The following is an 18,496-nucleotide window of genomic DNA, read 5'->3' on the forward strand; positions in this document are numbered from 1 at the left end:
CCAGAAGGATAGAAATGAATGACACTGCTTCTTAGTGAACGGAGTAATAGTAATGTTTCTCTTTAAATGGCTCTCATCATTTTACATTTTTGCTTATAGTACTGAAACCCAGTTTAGCTTTGTCAAGTCATATGTATAATAAAATAGCTATAGATCTATCTTAAAATAGTGTAAACTCTTTATGTTGTGGCTGCATTTATGCTTCAATTAATTTTCTTTATTATCATGATACTGGAGTATCTTGAGATTTTGTGTGGTATTGACCTGTTCAAATTTCAAAATTTAATTCATGATATGATGAAATTTTAGTAGAGATTTTAATGTAAATATGAGCACTTTAGTAAGCTTGGTCTCAAGTGGATTAGCTTTAAAATAATTAGTGGACAACTGTATACAATAGGCTCATTATCATTATATAAAAACAGGCTAGGCAAAGTTCAGAGAGGAGCTAACTTTGTTTACAAACTAAGGGCCTCTCCCACAGAGTGAAAGACAGATTGTTTGATGCCTGTGTATGTACTGCTGTTACATGGCAGTGAAACATAGGCTTTGACTAAAGAGGACTTGCGAAGGCTTGAAAGAAGTGAAGCTAGCAAGCTTTGCTGGATGGCTAATGTCAGTGTGCATGCATGACAGAGTGTAAATGATTTAAGAGGAAAACTGGGCATAAGACACATCAGATGTTGTGTGCAAGAGAGAAGATTGCACTGGTTTGGTCATGTGATGTGTATAGATGAAGACAGCTGCGTAAAGAAGTGCCAAGCTCTAATTGTAGAGGGTACCTGAGGAAGACATGGGACAAAGTGGTGAGAAAGGTTGGGCCTCACTGAGGAAATGACAAGGGACCAGGAGATGTGGTGATTTGCTGTACTTGATAAGGCACGTCAAGCTAAATAAAATCATCGTCTTCCATACATACAAGCTTATCTTTTCAGGTGCTGATGCTGCATAAAAAACAACCGTGTTGCTGCTGTGTAAACATACTTGTGCCAGTGGCATGTGAAAAGCACCCAACACACTCTGTTAAGTGGTCAGCATTAGGAAGGGCATCCAGCTGTAGAAACCATGCCACAACAAACAAATGGAGTTTGGACAGCTCCCAGCTGACCAACTCCATGTCAAACCCTCCAGCTCAAGCCAGCATGGAAAGCAGACATTAAATGACGACGATGTCATCTAGATGTGCTGTAATATCTGTTTCTTTAACATTCTCCATACATTAAAGTAAACAATTCAATAGAAAGCAGATGTACTCTTTTAGTCAACCAATGACTGAAAAATATTCACACATTATTCTTCAGTATAGTCTGTACACAATAGAGGAACTTGTTCAAAGTGTCAACCTGTTTGAGAAAGCAATGAAATCTTCAAATTAAGACACTACCATTTTGAAAAAGAACGGTCACATCAATAATATATATTGAATAATATTGTTCTGGACACACTATACACAAAAGAAGACTGGAAGACTGCTTAAACCGAGAGTTCTTTTCATCATGAGTTTGTTTAATCAAGGCTGATATAGGTTATGCGACAATAAGAACAATAATAACGCTTCTTGCATTGGTTTAGAACTTGTCATAGTTTTAGAATGCTGAATTAGAGAGGGGAGATAACTCTCGTTGGTTTAATTATTTACCCTGCTGTCTTAGAATATATTTCAGTACTGAATCACATTGAATATCGTCCTGCGGTACATATTTCTTTGTCTTTACCGATAGAGTTGTCAGATAAATAACTGAAACACAACACAAAATCAAGGATGGGATAGGATATTACAACTTTTTAACTGAGAGATTGGCACTCTATCACGTAAAATCAATGAAATGCATCTCTATGTATGTACCTGTCTGTCTGTCTCACACATAAACACACACACACACACGTTACGTAATAAAAAATAAACCTTGTTACAAAAGCGTCAGAGTGTACATGGAAGCATGATGTTAAAAAAAAAATGATTCTTTTTCATTTGATTAAGTTAGCAGGGAGAAGAAGTATAAATTGTTGACAAAAAAGTAGTTTTGCTGACCATTCATGTTTATGACTCCATGAATCTTAATGAAGATAAAGATCTCTTATAAAAACTCTATTCATTATAATTTCAGACATACAAAGACTCATCTCGGAAAGAACAGTTTGTGACCAGATTTTTACTGCATGAGATTCTGAATCAGTTTACTGCTGTTCAACGAGCAATGGAGAATGCTTCTGATGCTTTAGACGAACAAGCTAGAGAGCAAAAGTAAGTTATTAAATTAACTTCTAGTCTGTGTTTTACTTTCAGGCATGGGAGCAAAACTTCCAATATTGCTTTTCAGTTTTTGCTTGGAGTTTAGGAGGTAAACTCTTTTAAATTTCACATAACTAGATTAGATCATGGGTTTAGGTTCTATTAAAATCTTGTGTTTCTTTAGGAAGAGTACTACTTGATTTGTTACATTAAAACATATAGAAGCGCAATGGCAGAGGGAATTTTCTATTGAACTACAGAAGGCACCTGTACTGGTGACATGTAAATAACACCCAGTACACTCTGTTAAATGGTTGGCATTATGAAGGGCATTCAGCCACAGAAATCAAGTCAAAATAGATGACTGGAGCCTGGTGCTCCAATTCAGACTATCTAACCCATACCAGCACTAAAAATGGACGTTAAATGATAATGCTGATGATGATTCACACAAATGCACTATGCATTTTATTTTTCATTTGTACAGTATATTTTATTCTATGTATCGCAGACTGGATCTGGTGGACTGTGTGGAAGAATCATTAATGGTTCAATGGAAGAGAAGGTGACTGCAGAAATGCATTGTGGAGTGCAGAGACTAAGATGAGGCAAGTAAGACATCTAGGTCATCTGTTGCATCTGTCTCCATCTTCTGTCATCTTGATCTGGTCTTCCCACAGGATTGAAGATGGTCATGGATGAGAGAGTGAGATTAACAGGCTACATCTCATCTTCACTTGACAGGCTACATCTCATCTTTACTCTTAACAAAATCACTGCATAAGTCATCTGTCTTCTCTATATGGCTAGATGGTCCTTGTTGCTCTGATGGATAAACATGGATCTTAGTTCAGATGCTTGTTAATCCATAGTTACTGGGAATAGATACCAGATAATCTGAAAATGTAACCTGTGATAGACTGGCAACCTAACATAGGGGAAGTAAATCTCTCAGCTTCTTAATGCTATGAAACTGGAGTTAAAGACATTGATTCTTAAAAGTTCTCTAGGATTAGAGACGAGGACATACACATGAACACACACACACGTTTGCATTCACACATGCACATACACCCATGTGCACATTTCATCAAAGATCGTTTTTTTTTAGGCATTCCCTAAAACATTTTGAGTAAAGTGAACATTTCTCAATCTTCAAAGTAGAAAAAAATCATGTCTACTGCACTTAAAATTGTTTCATATAATCTACAAAAATATATTTTGCAAGACAATTTATAATGGATCAATTAATATAAAGAAATAAAAAAATTCAAACATAATGATGTTGAAGTATTAAGACTGGGTTCACTTGTGGTGGTGCCACATATAAGTGCCCATGTGCCTCATAAAAGTGCCCATGTGGTGCCATGTAAATGCACCCAACACACTTAGTAAAGTGGTTGGTGTTAGGGAGGGCATGTAGCCATAGAAACCATGCTAAATCAGACTGGAGTCTGATGCAGCTCCCCTGCTTGCCAGCTCTGGTCAAACTGTCCAACCCATGCCAGCATGAACAATGGATGTTAAATGATGATGATGACTGATGTAAGAACAGCACACAAACAAAATAAAAGGAGTTAAAAACTTGAAGAATTTCATTTAAAACAGTTTTCCATGTCAGGTTTGAGAAAAATAATGCAACTTCATTTTTGATATAACCTCAAAATTAAAACTTTTTAATCTGAGTGCAACTTGGATGCTGTCTTCAGAGTTTAATGGATGTCTATATGACCCCAACTTAGTTGATAGGGTTTTTTGTTTGTCTTGAAAGTTACTTGATGACTTCGCTTGTGCTGGTGCCACAAAAAGGCACCCAGTCCACTTTGTAAAGTGGTTGGTATTAGGAAGAGCATCCAGCTTTAGAAACCATGTTAAAGCAGATATTGGAGCCCTATGCAGTCCTCTGGCTCATTGAATTTTATCAAACCATCCAACACATTCCAGCATGGAAAATGGTAAATGATGACGATGAAATAAAGGGTTGAAATTATTAGTGAAAAAAAAAAAAGACAACTATTTCTCTCTGGTTTCGTAATCTGTTTGGAGATGGTTTCTATGGCTGAATACACTTCCTAATGCCAACCATTTTACAGAGTGTACTAGGTGCTTTTTACGTAGCACCATCTCCAGTGCTTTTTATGTGACACCAGCACTTGTGCTTCTTACATGGCACTATCACCAGTGCTTTTTACTTGGCACCAGAACCAACAGGATCACGAAGTACCTTGTGGGACAAGTAACCCTTGACTGAGAGAGTGGAGAGTAGTATTGAGGGCATGTGGCTTTGGGTCAGTTGAAAGATTTAAGGTGAAGAGGGGATAGATATAGGTGTCTTGCTATAAGGTAGATACATGGATACCCAGTTGGAAAGCAAAGAGAAGTGAGTTGGAGAGTAAGATATAGGGAGTAAGGATGAGAAATATGATGGCAGGGTTGTGTTGGGACATGTCCTCAAGGGACATTGAGGATGGTGAGAATAGGTGTGGTGATATAGAGGCTTGGACCGGATGAGTGGGCACGATGAGGTGACTGTAGCAAATAATGGAGAAAAATATAGGATAAACCCTGGCCTAATGACCCGTAAGCTTCAGATAGATTTTAACACACACACACAGGGTGTTCAGACAAAATGTGACAGTTTGCATAAAAGAAAAAGAAAATACAATATCTCATCCAAAAATAAAATTATTTAAAAAAAATCAAAAAATATCAACTTGATTATGGCTAGGCGATAATAGTTTACTCTCCTCATCTTCTACCACTGCTCCAGACCCTGGCGCACATGTTTCCCACCTTGTCCATGGGATGATCTTTGAACACCTTGTTCTTGGCCACCAGCTCAGCCTCAGTGGTGCAGGCTGAGTGGGTGGTATCTTTCTCGACTGCATCCCAAACATAATAATCCATGGGATTAGGAAGCCAGAAATTGGGGCTGGTAAAGTCGTAGATATTCTCTGATAACCATTTCTGACTCTTTCTGGAGGTATGGCAAGGAGCCAAATTCTGATGCCTCACATGTGGCCTTCCAGCAGTAGCCATCTTCATCCAGGGTTTGACCACAGTCTCCAGCAGTTTCACATATCTATCTGAATTGAGCCTAATGATGTGGGGTGTCATGACATCACCATCACTGGAGACACCCAGAGACCATCACAGTTTCAGGGAACTTGGTTTCCATAATGTCCATGTCATGTCTTACAGCCTTTACAGTGTTCATAACGCATTGAACAGCAGTCGATGTTGGCATTTTGATACCTGGTGCAAATCATCATGATATGGGTAACTCTTTTCTTATATTCAGATGGTACCCAGTCCTCCTTACCAGGTAACTTTTTTCAACAACAGCTTTAATCTTTATGCTCTCCAATACCATTATACTGTTAACCAATATATCAAGCTGTTCTTGAAAAAGGAGTTATCAAAAACCTCATTACATTTAGCCTGCCCCCCTGCCCCCACACACACAAATAAATGTATATGAGTTTCATTTGTAAGGCATTGGTCAGCTTGAGGCTATGCCATAAAACATGTTCAAAGTGTCATGCAGTGGAAGGGAACTTGCAAACATGATTATAAAATAATCAACTCCTTATCCACACAGCCATATCTGTGGCTTATGACTATCCTCACCTAACTAAAGGAAAATTCAATAAAAAAATTATTCCACTCAATGGTTTCTGTCTAACTCTAACAGTTTCCATAGTGATGGAAAAGAAGTTGCTTTAGCTGACGAAATTCAGAGGGGAATCTATAAAATGTCAAAACTCCATATGTACAAAGAAAAATCATTGGAATAAGATACTTGAGATAGTTGACAATTCTGAAGCACTTATTTATTATATGATATAATGATGGCAGACTGAACTGTATGGTAATTGTGTACTAGGCTGTGGAATACTGAGAAGTTGTAAATGGTAAATTATTAATAGGGTATGAAGTATATTGAGGTATAAGTCATATACTATTTAGACTTATATATATATATATATATATATATATATATGTATATATAAATATTGTGTATTCTATTTTCAGTGAAGATATTGTTCCAGTCATGATGGACACTCCTTCAAAGGTAGTAAATGCAGCTATTGTCCCTGGCCGTGTAGCCAGAAGAGCAAGGCGCCAGATGTCAATGCCAAATCCCACATCTAGCAGCAATGTAACTGAGACAGAATGTAAGCCACAACTTCTTGCTTCTGTTAGTCATTGAACTATAAGATTGTCATATTTCGTTTTTGGATTTGGTTTGCAAGATTCTTTATATCAGTTCGTGTGTTGAAGCATATTCTGTTGTGTCTGAGGAGAGTCATTCTCTTTTTGTACCTTATTATTTAACATACTCACTGGTAAAATTTCCACTTATTTTGTCTTTTTATTTTCCTAAAATTTTCTTTGCGTCTTGCAACCTTTTCAATAGTCTTGACTCTGTCCATTATTTACACTGCGTTCCCTTTTGTTTGTTTGTGTGCGTGGGTCAGTATGTGTACGTATGTATGTGTGTTTGCCTGTGTATGTATGTATATATGTGTATGTATGCATGTATGTGTGTGCATCTGTATGTACGTATCCTGCATATTTATGTGCTTGCCTGTTCGTGTTTGTGTATTTTCTGTGTGTGTGTGTGTGAGCATGTGTTTGTATATGTATGCACCTCTGTCTCCTTGTGTGTCCATAAATACATTTTTGATCCACTAAATGAAGTTTCAGTATGCCATGCCAGTTATTCTACCTTGGTTATAGGTCTACCTAGTCATATTTCTTTACTGCCTACAAGGGGCTACACACAGAGAGGACAAACAAGGACAGACAAACGGCTTAAGTTGATTATATCGACCCCAGTGCGTAACTGGTACTTATTTAATCGACCCCCGAAAGGATGAAAGGCAAAGTCAATCTCGACGGAATTTGAACTCAGAACGTAGTGGCAGATGAAATACCGCTAAACATTTTGCCTGGTATGCTAACATTTCTGCCAGCTCACTGCTACCTAGTCATACTGGCCACATGTGATGTGGATAGTGTAATAAGCCTTGGCTGTCTACTCCTAGGTGAAATCTGAACCCAGAATGCTAAGGAAAGGAGCAGACACCACAACGCATATTGTTTGACACTAACAATTTCACAAATCCATTGCTGTGCAAACTGGTATTTTATTTGATCCCCTAGTGGAATTTGAGCTCTGAGTGCAGAGTGCTGGAATATTGGCAGAAAAGTATTCTAACACTAATAACTCTGCCAAGTTACTGTCTATTATAAGAGGTTAGATAGGTCTATTAGCTCAGGTGCGCATAAATTTTAGGAGAGGTTCAATAAAAGTAGTTTGGTTAGAATTAAAAAGTACTAGGCAATAGATATAAATATTAGCAGGAGATAAATGTAACTATTCTAGATATTAAATATTAATATTTGTTTTCTGAAATATACGGTGAGCTGGCAGAAGTGTTAGCATGCCAGGCAGAATGCGTAGTAACATTTCATCCTTCTTTATATTCTGAGTTCAAATTCCACTGAGGTTGACTTTACCTTTCATTCTTTTGGGGTTGATAAAATAAGTAACAGTTGAGCACTGGGGTTGATGTAAGTGACTTCGCCTCTTCCTTCAGAACCTGCTAACTTTGAGTCAAAATTTAAAACAAATATTTGTTTCTGAAATGTCTGTCATTTCTTTGCCACTATTGTTGGAAATATTTTCTGTTATGTTTTCTCTCTATTTTCAGTTGGTGGAAACGTTTCACAGACTACTCTATCAACACAACTGTATCGACTGTCAAGTCTGGTTGACAGACTGGAGAACAGAGTAATATGAACTATTTATAAGCTTTATCTTCTGCATTGTAAAAAATGTGTTTGTGATCTATGATATCTTTTGGATGGCTGTGCGGAATTGTTTGAGAAGTTTAAGGTGGTTAATATTTCATGGGGGACCCACGTTAGAAATTATAGGAAGTTGAAATTAAGGATGCAAAGCTGTACATGTTATTTTTTCAAAAGATTTAGTTGAAGGTGCTGGTGCCAGTAACTTTAACAGGCCTTTCCACATTTGTGAAGTGGAAAACTTGATGTTTGAAACTCTGTAGATTGATAATTGTTGGGAATAGATGATAAGGAGGGAGTTCCAGAGAATGGATTCTGAAAAGTGTTTTGTGTGATGTTTGTTGAGTGAGTCACAAAAGCAGAAGGAGGTTAAGTTGCAGGAGATGAGACAACACATTATTGGGTTAGTGATTGCAGTATACTGGATAGACATCTCTGAGTGTTTATACTATCTCAGAGATACAAGGATTTACTCTTGAGTTTATAGAGAGGGGAAAAATACTGATCAGGGCTAAAGTATCTACTGACTGTGAAAAGAAACCTTGGCATTGAGTTAGTTTTAGCAATGCTATAGGTGTGTGATTGCAGTGACTTTGAAGGTTTAGTTGTGTTGTTTCTGATGAAGAATAATATAGCATTATAAGACTATTTCCTTTATATGTGTGGTGAGTGCCTGGGTGCTGTTAAAAGAGACTAGGTTGCCGTGTTCCTATAGAAGGATACTTACAATGCCTTTGTTTAGAGAAGCAGTGCATATCTATCTTGCAGTGTTGAGATTGTATTGTGGATGAAACTTGTGTACCACAGATTGTTAAAAAGTGAAGATTAGTAGGAGTTTCTGTAGTTAAATGTAACACTGGAAAGCTTGTTAGGGAAACCTAACCAAATTATGAAGCCTAACAAAATTGATAGAACGTGAAATGTAGAATCCAGTTGATATGCTTTGGAAGTTGTAGCCTGACAGGACACTTCTAATCCATCAGCTTAAAACCTAAAGTGCCCATAAATAGACTACTTTGTAAGAAACGAAGGATTTTCTGATCTAACAGTAAGGTTTTCACTAAAGTTTTCAAGGACAAGAGACTAGTGACACATGATAAATGAAAGCATATCTTCAGTGGATCTAGCAGAAAGAAATTCAAGATGATGAAGGAAGTGGTTCTTTATAATTATTTCCATATCAGTTGATTTGAAAATAAAAGAAGTAGGTTAGAAATTTGCAGAGACAGAAATGCATAGGGACACACTTGTGGCATTCTGTAAGCTGGAATAGATACCCAAACAGAGAGTACAATTAAAGAGTTTAGGAAGCTAAGAGCTAGCATGAAAGCAGAATTTTTGGGAGTAATGCAAGGAATTTGATTAAGAACATTTTCCATTTTAGTCTATAGTGACTCTACATGTGATGCAGGTGGATCATGAAAATGTATTTAGAAAGTTTTGTATGCATGCAGTGTAAAATTGGAAACAGACAAGGTAGCTGAAATGGTGTTTCTATTTGTTGGTGTGCTTTTGGTTGAGTAGTGTCAAATAAAAAACTTTGCAAGGTTAGTAGACATCACCTTAACAAAGGACTAGAATATTTGGCTGCAATTAGGTGAGATAACTTCCGGTCATATAATGCATGCAAACATCTCTTATTGACTCTGAAAGGATGAAAGGCAAAGTCGACCTAGGCAGAATTTGAACTCAAAACGTAAAGACAGATGAAATAACGCTAAGCATTTCGCCCAGTGTGCTAACAATTCTGCCAGCTTGCCGCTTTTAGCTGTCACAATATAGAAACATTTCTCATGGCACCAGCACACAATTTACAGATGCTTACATTTTTTATATTTTCCCTGAATTTTTCATGCATCCAGCTAGTAATTATTAAGTTGATTGTTATTGTTATTAGAATTATTGTTAATTTTCTCTTTAAATGGTATTTCAGATCAATTTCGATGGGTTTGTTGATGAAGAGGTGGATGTGCAGGATGATGGTGAGGTAGGATACACTTTTCTTTCTTTAAATATTCAAGGATTTTATATGCAGACTGCTACTATGCATTGGTTCCAGACCCTGTTAAAATAAGAGGATGTTAATCCATTGATAGTGAGAGTTACAGCTGGCTGAGATATTTAGTTGCTGTTCATTCCAGTTAAGGGCCACTATTATCCTTGAGTTGTATTTTTCATACAGATGTTTAATTAACAACAATTCAATTTAGTTAGGCACATAACTTATTACTGTCAGTAGCAGGAGAACACTAAATTTAATGAGTTTCATTCACTTGAAGTGGATTGCTATTTGTTAAATGCTATGGTCTCCTGAAGACTTGAAGAGTCAAGTTACATTTTTATCTGAGGCCAGAAGTGGTGCTTCCAAATTCACCTGGTGTTGTGAAATTACTCATTCAATATTTAACCCTTTATAGGCCATGGGCTAGTGGGGTCATGGTTCACCCCCTCACCCATCCTTTGTGATTTACTTTAATGGGTATTTTCATGTAGTCCTGGGTCTGATAAGTCAGAAAATTGATGATGCCAGCAAAAAAACTGGGATGGAAGACACTCACCATGGACTTTTTGACCACGCCCACTTTTACACCTGGAGGCAGAAAATTAGGGATTTGGAAAATTCAAATAGTTCTAGCTTTGCCACTCTTCACCAAAATATTTCAAATGACCACTTAAAAATGATTGCCTGGTCAAGATCTACAAGTTCATGCAAATGATAAGCAAATATATTCTGTAAAAAGGTCACCAGAGGTCAAAAGGTCACAAACTTTGACCTTTACCTATAATATCTCACATTCACAGGTTTTATTTAACACCAAGACCATATAACATTTTTTTTTATTTATTGAAAATTAATCAAAACGAAAGTTTACATGTGCTTTTAAATGCCAGAGGTAAACAAAAAAGTAGTGTTTACCCTGAGGAATGTGAGATATTTCTGCACTTTTACATACTGTTTTGTACGTATTGTTTAATGTATCAAATAGAGAAAATACCCATTAAAGTAAATCAGAAGGAGGATGCACCATGACCTCCACTAGCTGGCTTTGTTGGGGGAGGTGCTTATCTCCCCTATTTCGAACTTGACACAGAACGCTTGTGTCACGTAGCCAACTGAAAACAGTGTTTCTTGGGGCTAAATAGCAGTAGCATCCTTCCCTTTCCTGGGACTGCCACATTAAGTTGGCAATAAACCATCTCTTCAGCAGAAAATAGTTATGCCATATTTCGATTGTGAAATTGTCCAAAACACCCTTTACACAAGAGCACTTTGCAAAACAAACACATATATGAGGTCTCAAACTGGTATCCTTTCACAGTTTTTCTTTTTTGCAGTGAACACAATCTACAAACTTTTTTCCTTCCGTTTATTTTTTTCCACTTTATGGAAGTCAATATTTTCTCTGTTGATATCCATCTCAGTTAATTTTGCTTTTCTCCTAGTTCTTTGCTTTCTAGAAGAAAAACCTTCATGTAACTGAGATGTGATGTCAACCCGAAATTTCAAATGGTCGTAGTCTTTTGGTGGTGCAGGTACCTTGTGGCTTTTTATATAAACAATATATGAATTAATTATAGTTAGACATAATGCTGGAGATATATGAATCACCACACTTTATATCACGATTCCAGTAGTTCCACAGTCAAGGAAGCTGCTTGATACCAAGCATAATGTTCATAGTAAAAAAAAGCTCACATTTCCGCAATATCAGTTGGCTGCCATAGTGGATCGGGTCTTCCACGAATAGAAATTATGTGTTGAGCATATTCATTTGTTTCCTCTGCAACAGTTACAAAAAAAAACTTTCGAGCCTACGCATGTCCTCTGTAGTCACAGCCCTTGTTTTATTGCTGTGAAGCATAGCAGTTCGCACACATGCATCATACACTCTACCTTTCACTCTGAGCGAGAGGCCCTTTGTCACCAGTAGGGGTAGAAGCTGTCTGAACTTTGCCCAGGTTATTCTTATTTTTGTGGTAACACTCTCAGAGCATCCACCCCCACTATTAACTTGGTCACCTAGGTAGCGGAAGTCATCAACTACTTCTAGTTATTCCCCCTGGAGCCATATCTAACTCAAATATTCTATCTGTTCTATGTTCAAACCAGCTAGATCTGGCCTCTCCCACTTCTCTACACTGATGTTCTAAAAATAGCAATCACAAAATGGAAATCTCAAAGCTATGCAATAAAACATGATTAATTCTAAAACAAAGTGAATAGATATGCATTACATTTGACAGAGTAATCTGAATACTGAAGGGTAAAATTAATACAGTGCTTGTAAACCTATTCTTAAATAAAATCTGTACTGGTGAGTTTAACAGACTATAAGGAAAAAAATAAGATTTTGTGAACCTAGGATGAATCCTTTGAAACTAATTTTCAGCTACATCATCATTCAGTTTCACTGAAATTATAAGGAATTTGTGTAATTTATTTTCATATCCTATTTCTTCATTAATGTTTGTAAGTAGATTATTATATGATTATATTCATTGGTTAATTTGTTTCATATTTATGATTTTATGGTTATTTTAATTTCTTGGTATATATTTTGTTTCTGTTAGGTGACAATATTGATGGATTTATATGCTGTTTCATTTTTCACAGATAATCCTTCTGCAGAGAAATTTCATTATAAAATTGGATTCCAAGGAAACTTTTAAAAACAAAATGCGAAACTATATTGAAGCCCTCCATAAAATATCTGGTTGTTTAAAGTAAGATATTTAAAACTAAATATATGTACTGTGTATCTTATATTTACATATTTTAAATATATGTATTAGTATTATGTCTCTGTGAGGTGAGAAAATTCATACATGTAAACTATTAATTTTGAGACTTAGAAATAAATTTAAATTGTAAAATTGTGATGCTAACTCACCTGTTTATCAAATAAGGGATCACATATTCCACACAACTTTGAAGACATGAAAGCCTGAACAATATGTTGACAATTGACAGCAATACTGCCTACTGCACTTTTGTACAAATGTATATTGTGCAGGCATGTATGGGTATATTGTACTAATGTAAACATAAATATATGCACATATGCACATACATGCACGCACACACCACACACACACACACACACACACACACACACACACACACACACACACACACTCACATGGTGGCTGTCAACTTGTAGACAAATATGACCATTACTGATAAATTATCTTTTCCTAGACGTGTTAAAGACAATGGCTATTAGCAATGTCCATGCTGAAATTTAAAGTCAAAGTAGTTTACACAACACAATACCACTAAGACTCTTATCTTCAAAGCCAAGTAGTCCAGAAACAAAAAGAACAAGATCTCTAGCTTCGCAATGAGGTGGGTGTTGTTTCAGAATTTCCTTTTCTTAGAGAGATGTCTAAACATAGACTAGAGCATCTCTCATTCCCATTTGTTGGATGGCCCTTGCCTCTCCTGAGTACATCCATCCTTTGACAGGTTTTGTTTTTTTATCCTACTGAGCGTCCAATGAAAACCACCATCCTTAGCAAGCAGCTTGGTAGGGTTTTCAGTTTAGTCTTTGATGGCCCAACCATGCTACAATGCAACATGTTGTACTGGGTTACATGTTACCAGTAGCACTAAGAGTGACCAGATATAATTCTCTCTCTCTCTCTCTCTCTCTCTCTCTCTCTCTCTCTCACACACACACACACATGCACACACACAGGTAAGTGATTGAGGGGACTGAAATAAAACTGCCTCCAATTGTTTGAATAATTCAAGGATGACTTTCAAATAATATTATAGTTACTTCTCACCCTAATGAAAAGTTGCTGGCCCTCTGCCTTGTGATTACTATCACCATATTGAAGGGTGGATTGTCTGGTTTGTGAGAAGTGACTTAATAGTGTTGCGGGTACTTTACTAAACATGTCAAATGGTAAAATGAATCATTGTAAATTCATTATAATTATGAACTTTTGATTTTTATGAGAATATGTTTACATTTCTTTAGCTTCTTATTATCAGTGTCTGGATTTTCATTTTGTTTCAGCTCCAGTGTACGTAGTTTCAAAAACAGTGGCAAGTTAACCCTTTATGAAGTTTGGAGTTCTGAGTTCCAGCAAGCAAGGTACAGTAATGGGTGTGTGTGTTTGTGTGTTGTATACTGTTAGGAAAATCTTTTCTATTCTAATTACTATTGACTTAAAGCTTTTAATGCTAATTATATTGGTGAAAATTTAAGAAGTTTTAGAAACTATTTTTACTTCTGTTCTTTTTAATCAGCATGAGTTGGGTCTGAAAATTTTTACACTCACTTATAGATATTTCAAACAAATGTACTGAAACACTATTGAAAGTACCTTTTAGCCAGATCAATGAGAATAAGCTGATATATGTCTAATAGAATTATACACTAGCTGTAAAGAATTTTGAAATCTTGTCTTTAATCTCACAGCTACTCTCTGTCTCTCTTTCTAACAAACAATTTACTATTAATATACAGTTATTGTTACTTCATTTGCTGTCTTAGGCTCAACTAAGTTGGATCTGATTATGATATATTGCAATGTATCACATTTGTTCAACATTATTAGTAGAGCACCAACAACACAAAGGGCTATGTAAAAAAATAAAATAGAAGAAAAATATTTGCAGGCAAATGTGTGAGTGGAGCTATCTTATTCTAGCTGTATTATTTGAAGATAATTGATAGGAAACATCAGATACTCTTAAATGATTTTAAGGAGAAATTTTAATGAAAAATTCTTGTATCTTTAGTGAATAATTAAATAAATTATATACCTTTTAGACTCAAGCTGTTATATTGTAGAAACTTGGCAGGAGTATGTGAAGAAGAAAGTTTAGGGGTAGGATGATAGTACATTGCAGTTTGTTTAAGTGTAGTGTGTGACAGTCAAGAGCCTTCAATGTAAAAGTAATGGTGTAAATTTTATTGTAAAATTTCTTGAAATTTGAGACATAATACTTGAAGGTGTTCACAGTAACTTATGGTTAGACATAAGCTTTTGGAAATATTTTGTAATAGAAGATAAGATTGAAGCTCTAAGTTGTTTTAGTTTAACCTATTAATTTATTATCGATCAATTGTTTGTATCTAAATGTATATAAACTCTCTGGATATTCACCTCATGTTTAGTAATGTCAACCATGTCAGATTTAATGGTACAGTATCCTCTGTGTTATTGTAGAATTCCATAACATGTAACTGATTTTTTAATTGACTCCTCCACTGGCCAAAATAAGTTTAAGACTGATGATGACAGTTCTGTTCATTCATTAATTTATTTTTAACAAAACTGTATTAAAATATTTTACTTTTTTTAAAGTCTATGTAGAATTTTTTTCTCTTTCAAATGATATAGGTGTTATATATCTTTCTACAATTTGAATAATTTTAATGCGCAATTAATTCAAATGATTAAAAGTTGTCAGCAAAATAAGTTCAAGACTGTACCAACATTATTTTGTTTAAATTGAAAATTTATGGCACAAATGATGAATGAACAAAAATTCATTATTAGTATCTAGTTTCATAGCCATTAATTTCAATTACGGCCTTACAATGGCAGGACATGGGAGTTTGACAAATGAGCACAAAAATCACTTGGAATGTTCTGCCATATTTCTTCAATAAAATTATATAATTGGGACAAATTTGTTGCTTTTTTTTAGCATGAACTCTTTTAGCAAGGAGAGCCCATTCTTTGCCAATCTTTGTATTGGCCAGTGGCTTAGTAAAACTTCTATGCTTGAACACAAGCTGTTTTGCTGCATCCTAATTGCTTGCTAATGTTCATGGAGGACACATTTTACTGATGAAGCAACACAATCCTTGATCTAGTAACCGGGCTGATATTATGATGCTTTCTCATAGTGAATTAATGTGTAACAATGCTTGATTATTAAACAAAACAGTACAGTATGACCAGTCATATGACCACCCATTTGGTTTATTAATTTGCATAATCTTGAACTTATTTTGCTGACAACTTTTAATCATTTGAATTGCGGATTACAATTATTCGAATTATAGAAATATATATCATACCTATATTATTCGAAAGAGAAAAAAATTCTACATAGACTGTAAAAAGTAAAATAATTTTTATACAGTTTTGTTTATATAGTTTTATTAACGAAGGAATAGAATTGTTATCATTGGTCTTAAACTTATTTTGGCCAGTGTATGTTATATGGAGTCAGTCAAGCCATTTAGCTTAATTGTAGAGTACTCAGCCAGTATCAGAGGGGTATGGGTTCGAATCCCTTAGCCATCTGTTGGCAACTTTTTTTCCGTCTTATAAAGGTAAAATATCCAATCTTTCTGCTGTTTTCATGGCTATTCTCCTTTTGTAATTTACTTTCTTGTCTGTATAATACTAAACACATTCGACGTTTGTTTATAAAAAGGGAAAATATGTTTCGTGATATGAAACTGAATGTTATGGCAACATTTTCAGGAAGACAATGCTTTCAGAATGTTGGGGATTCCTGTAATTACATTAAAATATGATGTATATTCTGAAATAGTTATTCAATGTATTGTATTGTCGAAAGAATATTAACCACTCTGCTGAAATTTTAGTGGAAATTTCAGATCAGGGGAAACTACTCTTGCTAACGATTGGTTTTAAATTGTTTATTAGGTTGTAACTTTCTTTTGAGACACTGATTATCAGACATTTTCAGGCTTTATGTTTTTATCATTTTCAGTTCTTTATAAAATCTGAAAGTTCATCATCATCATCATCATCATCAAACGTCTGTTGTCCACGCTGGCATGGGTTGGACGGTTTGACTGGGCTGGCCTGCTGGAAGGCTGCACCAGACTCTAGTCTGATTTGGCATAGTTTTCTACGGCTGGATGCCCTTCCTAACGCCAACCACTTTAAGAGTGTAATGGGGGATGTTACATGCTTCTGTCATGAGTACCAGTTTGTGTGACATTGCCTCTGTGAGGTTCAAAGTTCGAAGATCATGCTCCACCACCTCGTCTCATGTCTACCTCTACTATATGTTCCCCCTACATTTAGAGATCAGCACTTCTTTACACAACTGTCCTCGTCCATACTCATAACATGACCATAGCAGCGCAAACATTTGACATAATGTTTAGTGGCATTTCATCCGCCTTCATGTTCCAAGTTCAAATTCTGCTGAGGTTAACTTTGCCTTTCATCCTTTCAGGGTCAGTGTAATAGACTAGTACCTTCTCCTCCAAATTTCAGTCCTGTACCAGTTGTTAAAATGATTGTTATTAATAGTATCATTATCAGTGAAGTATTGATCTAGTAGAATAGACAACTAGAGAAAATGCTTTACAATATTTGTTGTTCCAGTAAATATTCTGGGTTCAACTTTCACCACCGTCAACTTTGCTTTTCATCCTTTCAGGATTGATAAAATAAATTACCAGTCAAATGTTGGGATTGATAGTCTCAACTTACCCTCGACCTTCAAAAATGCAAACTTTGAGCTCAGTCCTTTAGCATTCAAACCAGCCATATCCGGCCAAACTATTTTACCATTTTTATGTTCAAATTGGACAGATCTGGCCTTGAGCACCAACCCTACAATATTCTCCTAAAAATTAACAGTTACATCATCAAAATCTCAAAGTTACAAAATAATGCATGATTAGTTCTCCCTCTAAAGTAATCCCTTCTCTTGTTTCTTGAGTACGTATTTCGTACTGTTCTCTAAAATAATTTCTTTCCTGTCATGTTCTTTCTTGTTCCTGGTTGCAATGGCTATTCACTGCTATTTCTCTTACACCCTTCGGGCAAAGTCTGCCATCTTCGTCCATTTCTAGCTGTTGCTTCCACACTTGTTCCCCCACCTCTCAGACTTTCATTAGTTTATTCCATGTCTTTGACCATTTGATGACACACGAAAATTTACACAGCTAAACTAAGAATTTCTCTTGTTTTTAATTGCTTCATTCATTCAAACTCATCTATTCTCTAAAGTAATTCTTTCTTGTTTGTTCTGTCCCTAAAATGACTAACCTTGTCTCTTGGCTACATGTATCTCTGGGTCCATCTAACTCTTATTCTGTTGACACTAATCACTGTTCTATATTGTATGTTACGTTCTTCACCAGGTAAAAATTCAATATTCGTAATCAACTGCCAAGCTCATTCTTGGTGAGTATGAAGTCTATCTGGTTTGCATATTCATCTGATTGGTTGGTGAATTGATGGCTGGTCATCTTCCTGTGGTTAGTGTTACTGATGGTTAGGTCATTTGTATCATAAAGCTACAAAAGCTTTGTTACCTCTTCATTGCTTGTATTATATCTCTATGTATGTCAGAGTATCCATCAGGATGAAGCCAATGTAATTCATTACTGAGATAATCTGCAAGAGCACTTTATAGAGATGATCCCTTTGTTCATATGACTGTTTTGATTAGGTTTTATATGTGGAGATCACTGTTGCTGTGGTGTT

The 18,496-nt window shown here is 35.8% G+C and overlaps 1 protein-coding gene across 2 annotated transcripts in view; it reads left to right on the forward strand.

The window, feature by feature from the left end:
- Positions 1 to 18,496, forward strand: part of LOC115215760 (N-terminal EF-hand calcium-binding protein 1-like) — a 113,480-nt gene that overhangs the window by 89,059 nt on the left and 5,925 nt on the right. For both annotated transcript variants that reach the window (XM_029785060.2, XM_029785068.2), the window contains exons 5-10: positions 2,109 to 2,245; positions 6,269 to 6,411; positions 7,954 to 8,033; positions 9,984 to 10,037; positions 12,666 to 12,775; positions 14,077 to 14,154. In XM_029785060.2, coding sequence (XP_029640920.2) covers positions 2,109 to 2,245; positions 6,269 to 6,411; positions 7,954 to 8,033; positions 9,984 to 10,037; positions 12,666 to 12,775; positions 14,077 to 14,154 — 602 coding nt within the window. The remainder of the gene's footprint in view (positions 1 to 2,108; positions 2,246 to 6,268; positions 6,412 to 7,953; positions 8,034 to 9,983; positions 10,038 to 12,665; positions 12,776 to 14,076; positions 14,155 to 18,496) is intronic.

Source organism: Octopus sinensis, linkage group LG1 (assembly GCF_006345805.1).
Source record: "Octopus sinensis linkage group LG1, ASM634580v1, whole genome shotgun sequence".
Taxonomy (NCBI): Eukaryota; Metazoa; Mollusca; class Cephalopoda; order Octopoda; family Octopodidae; genus Octopus; species Octopus sinensis.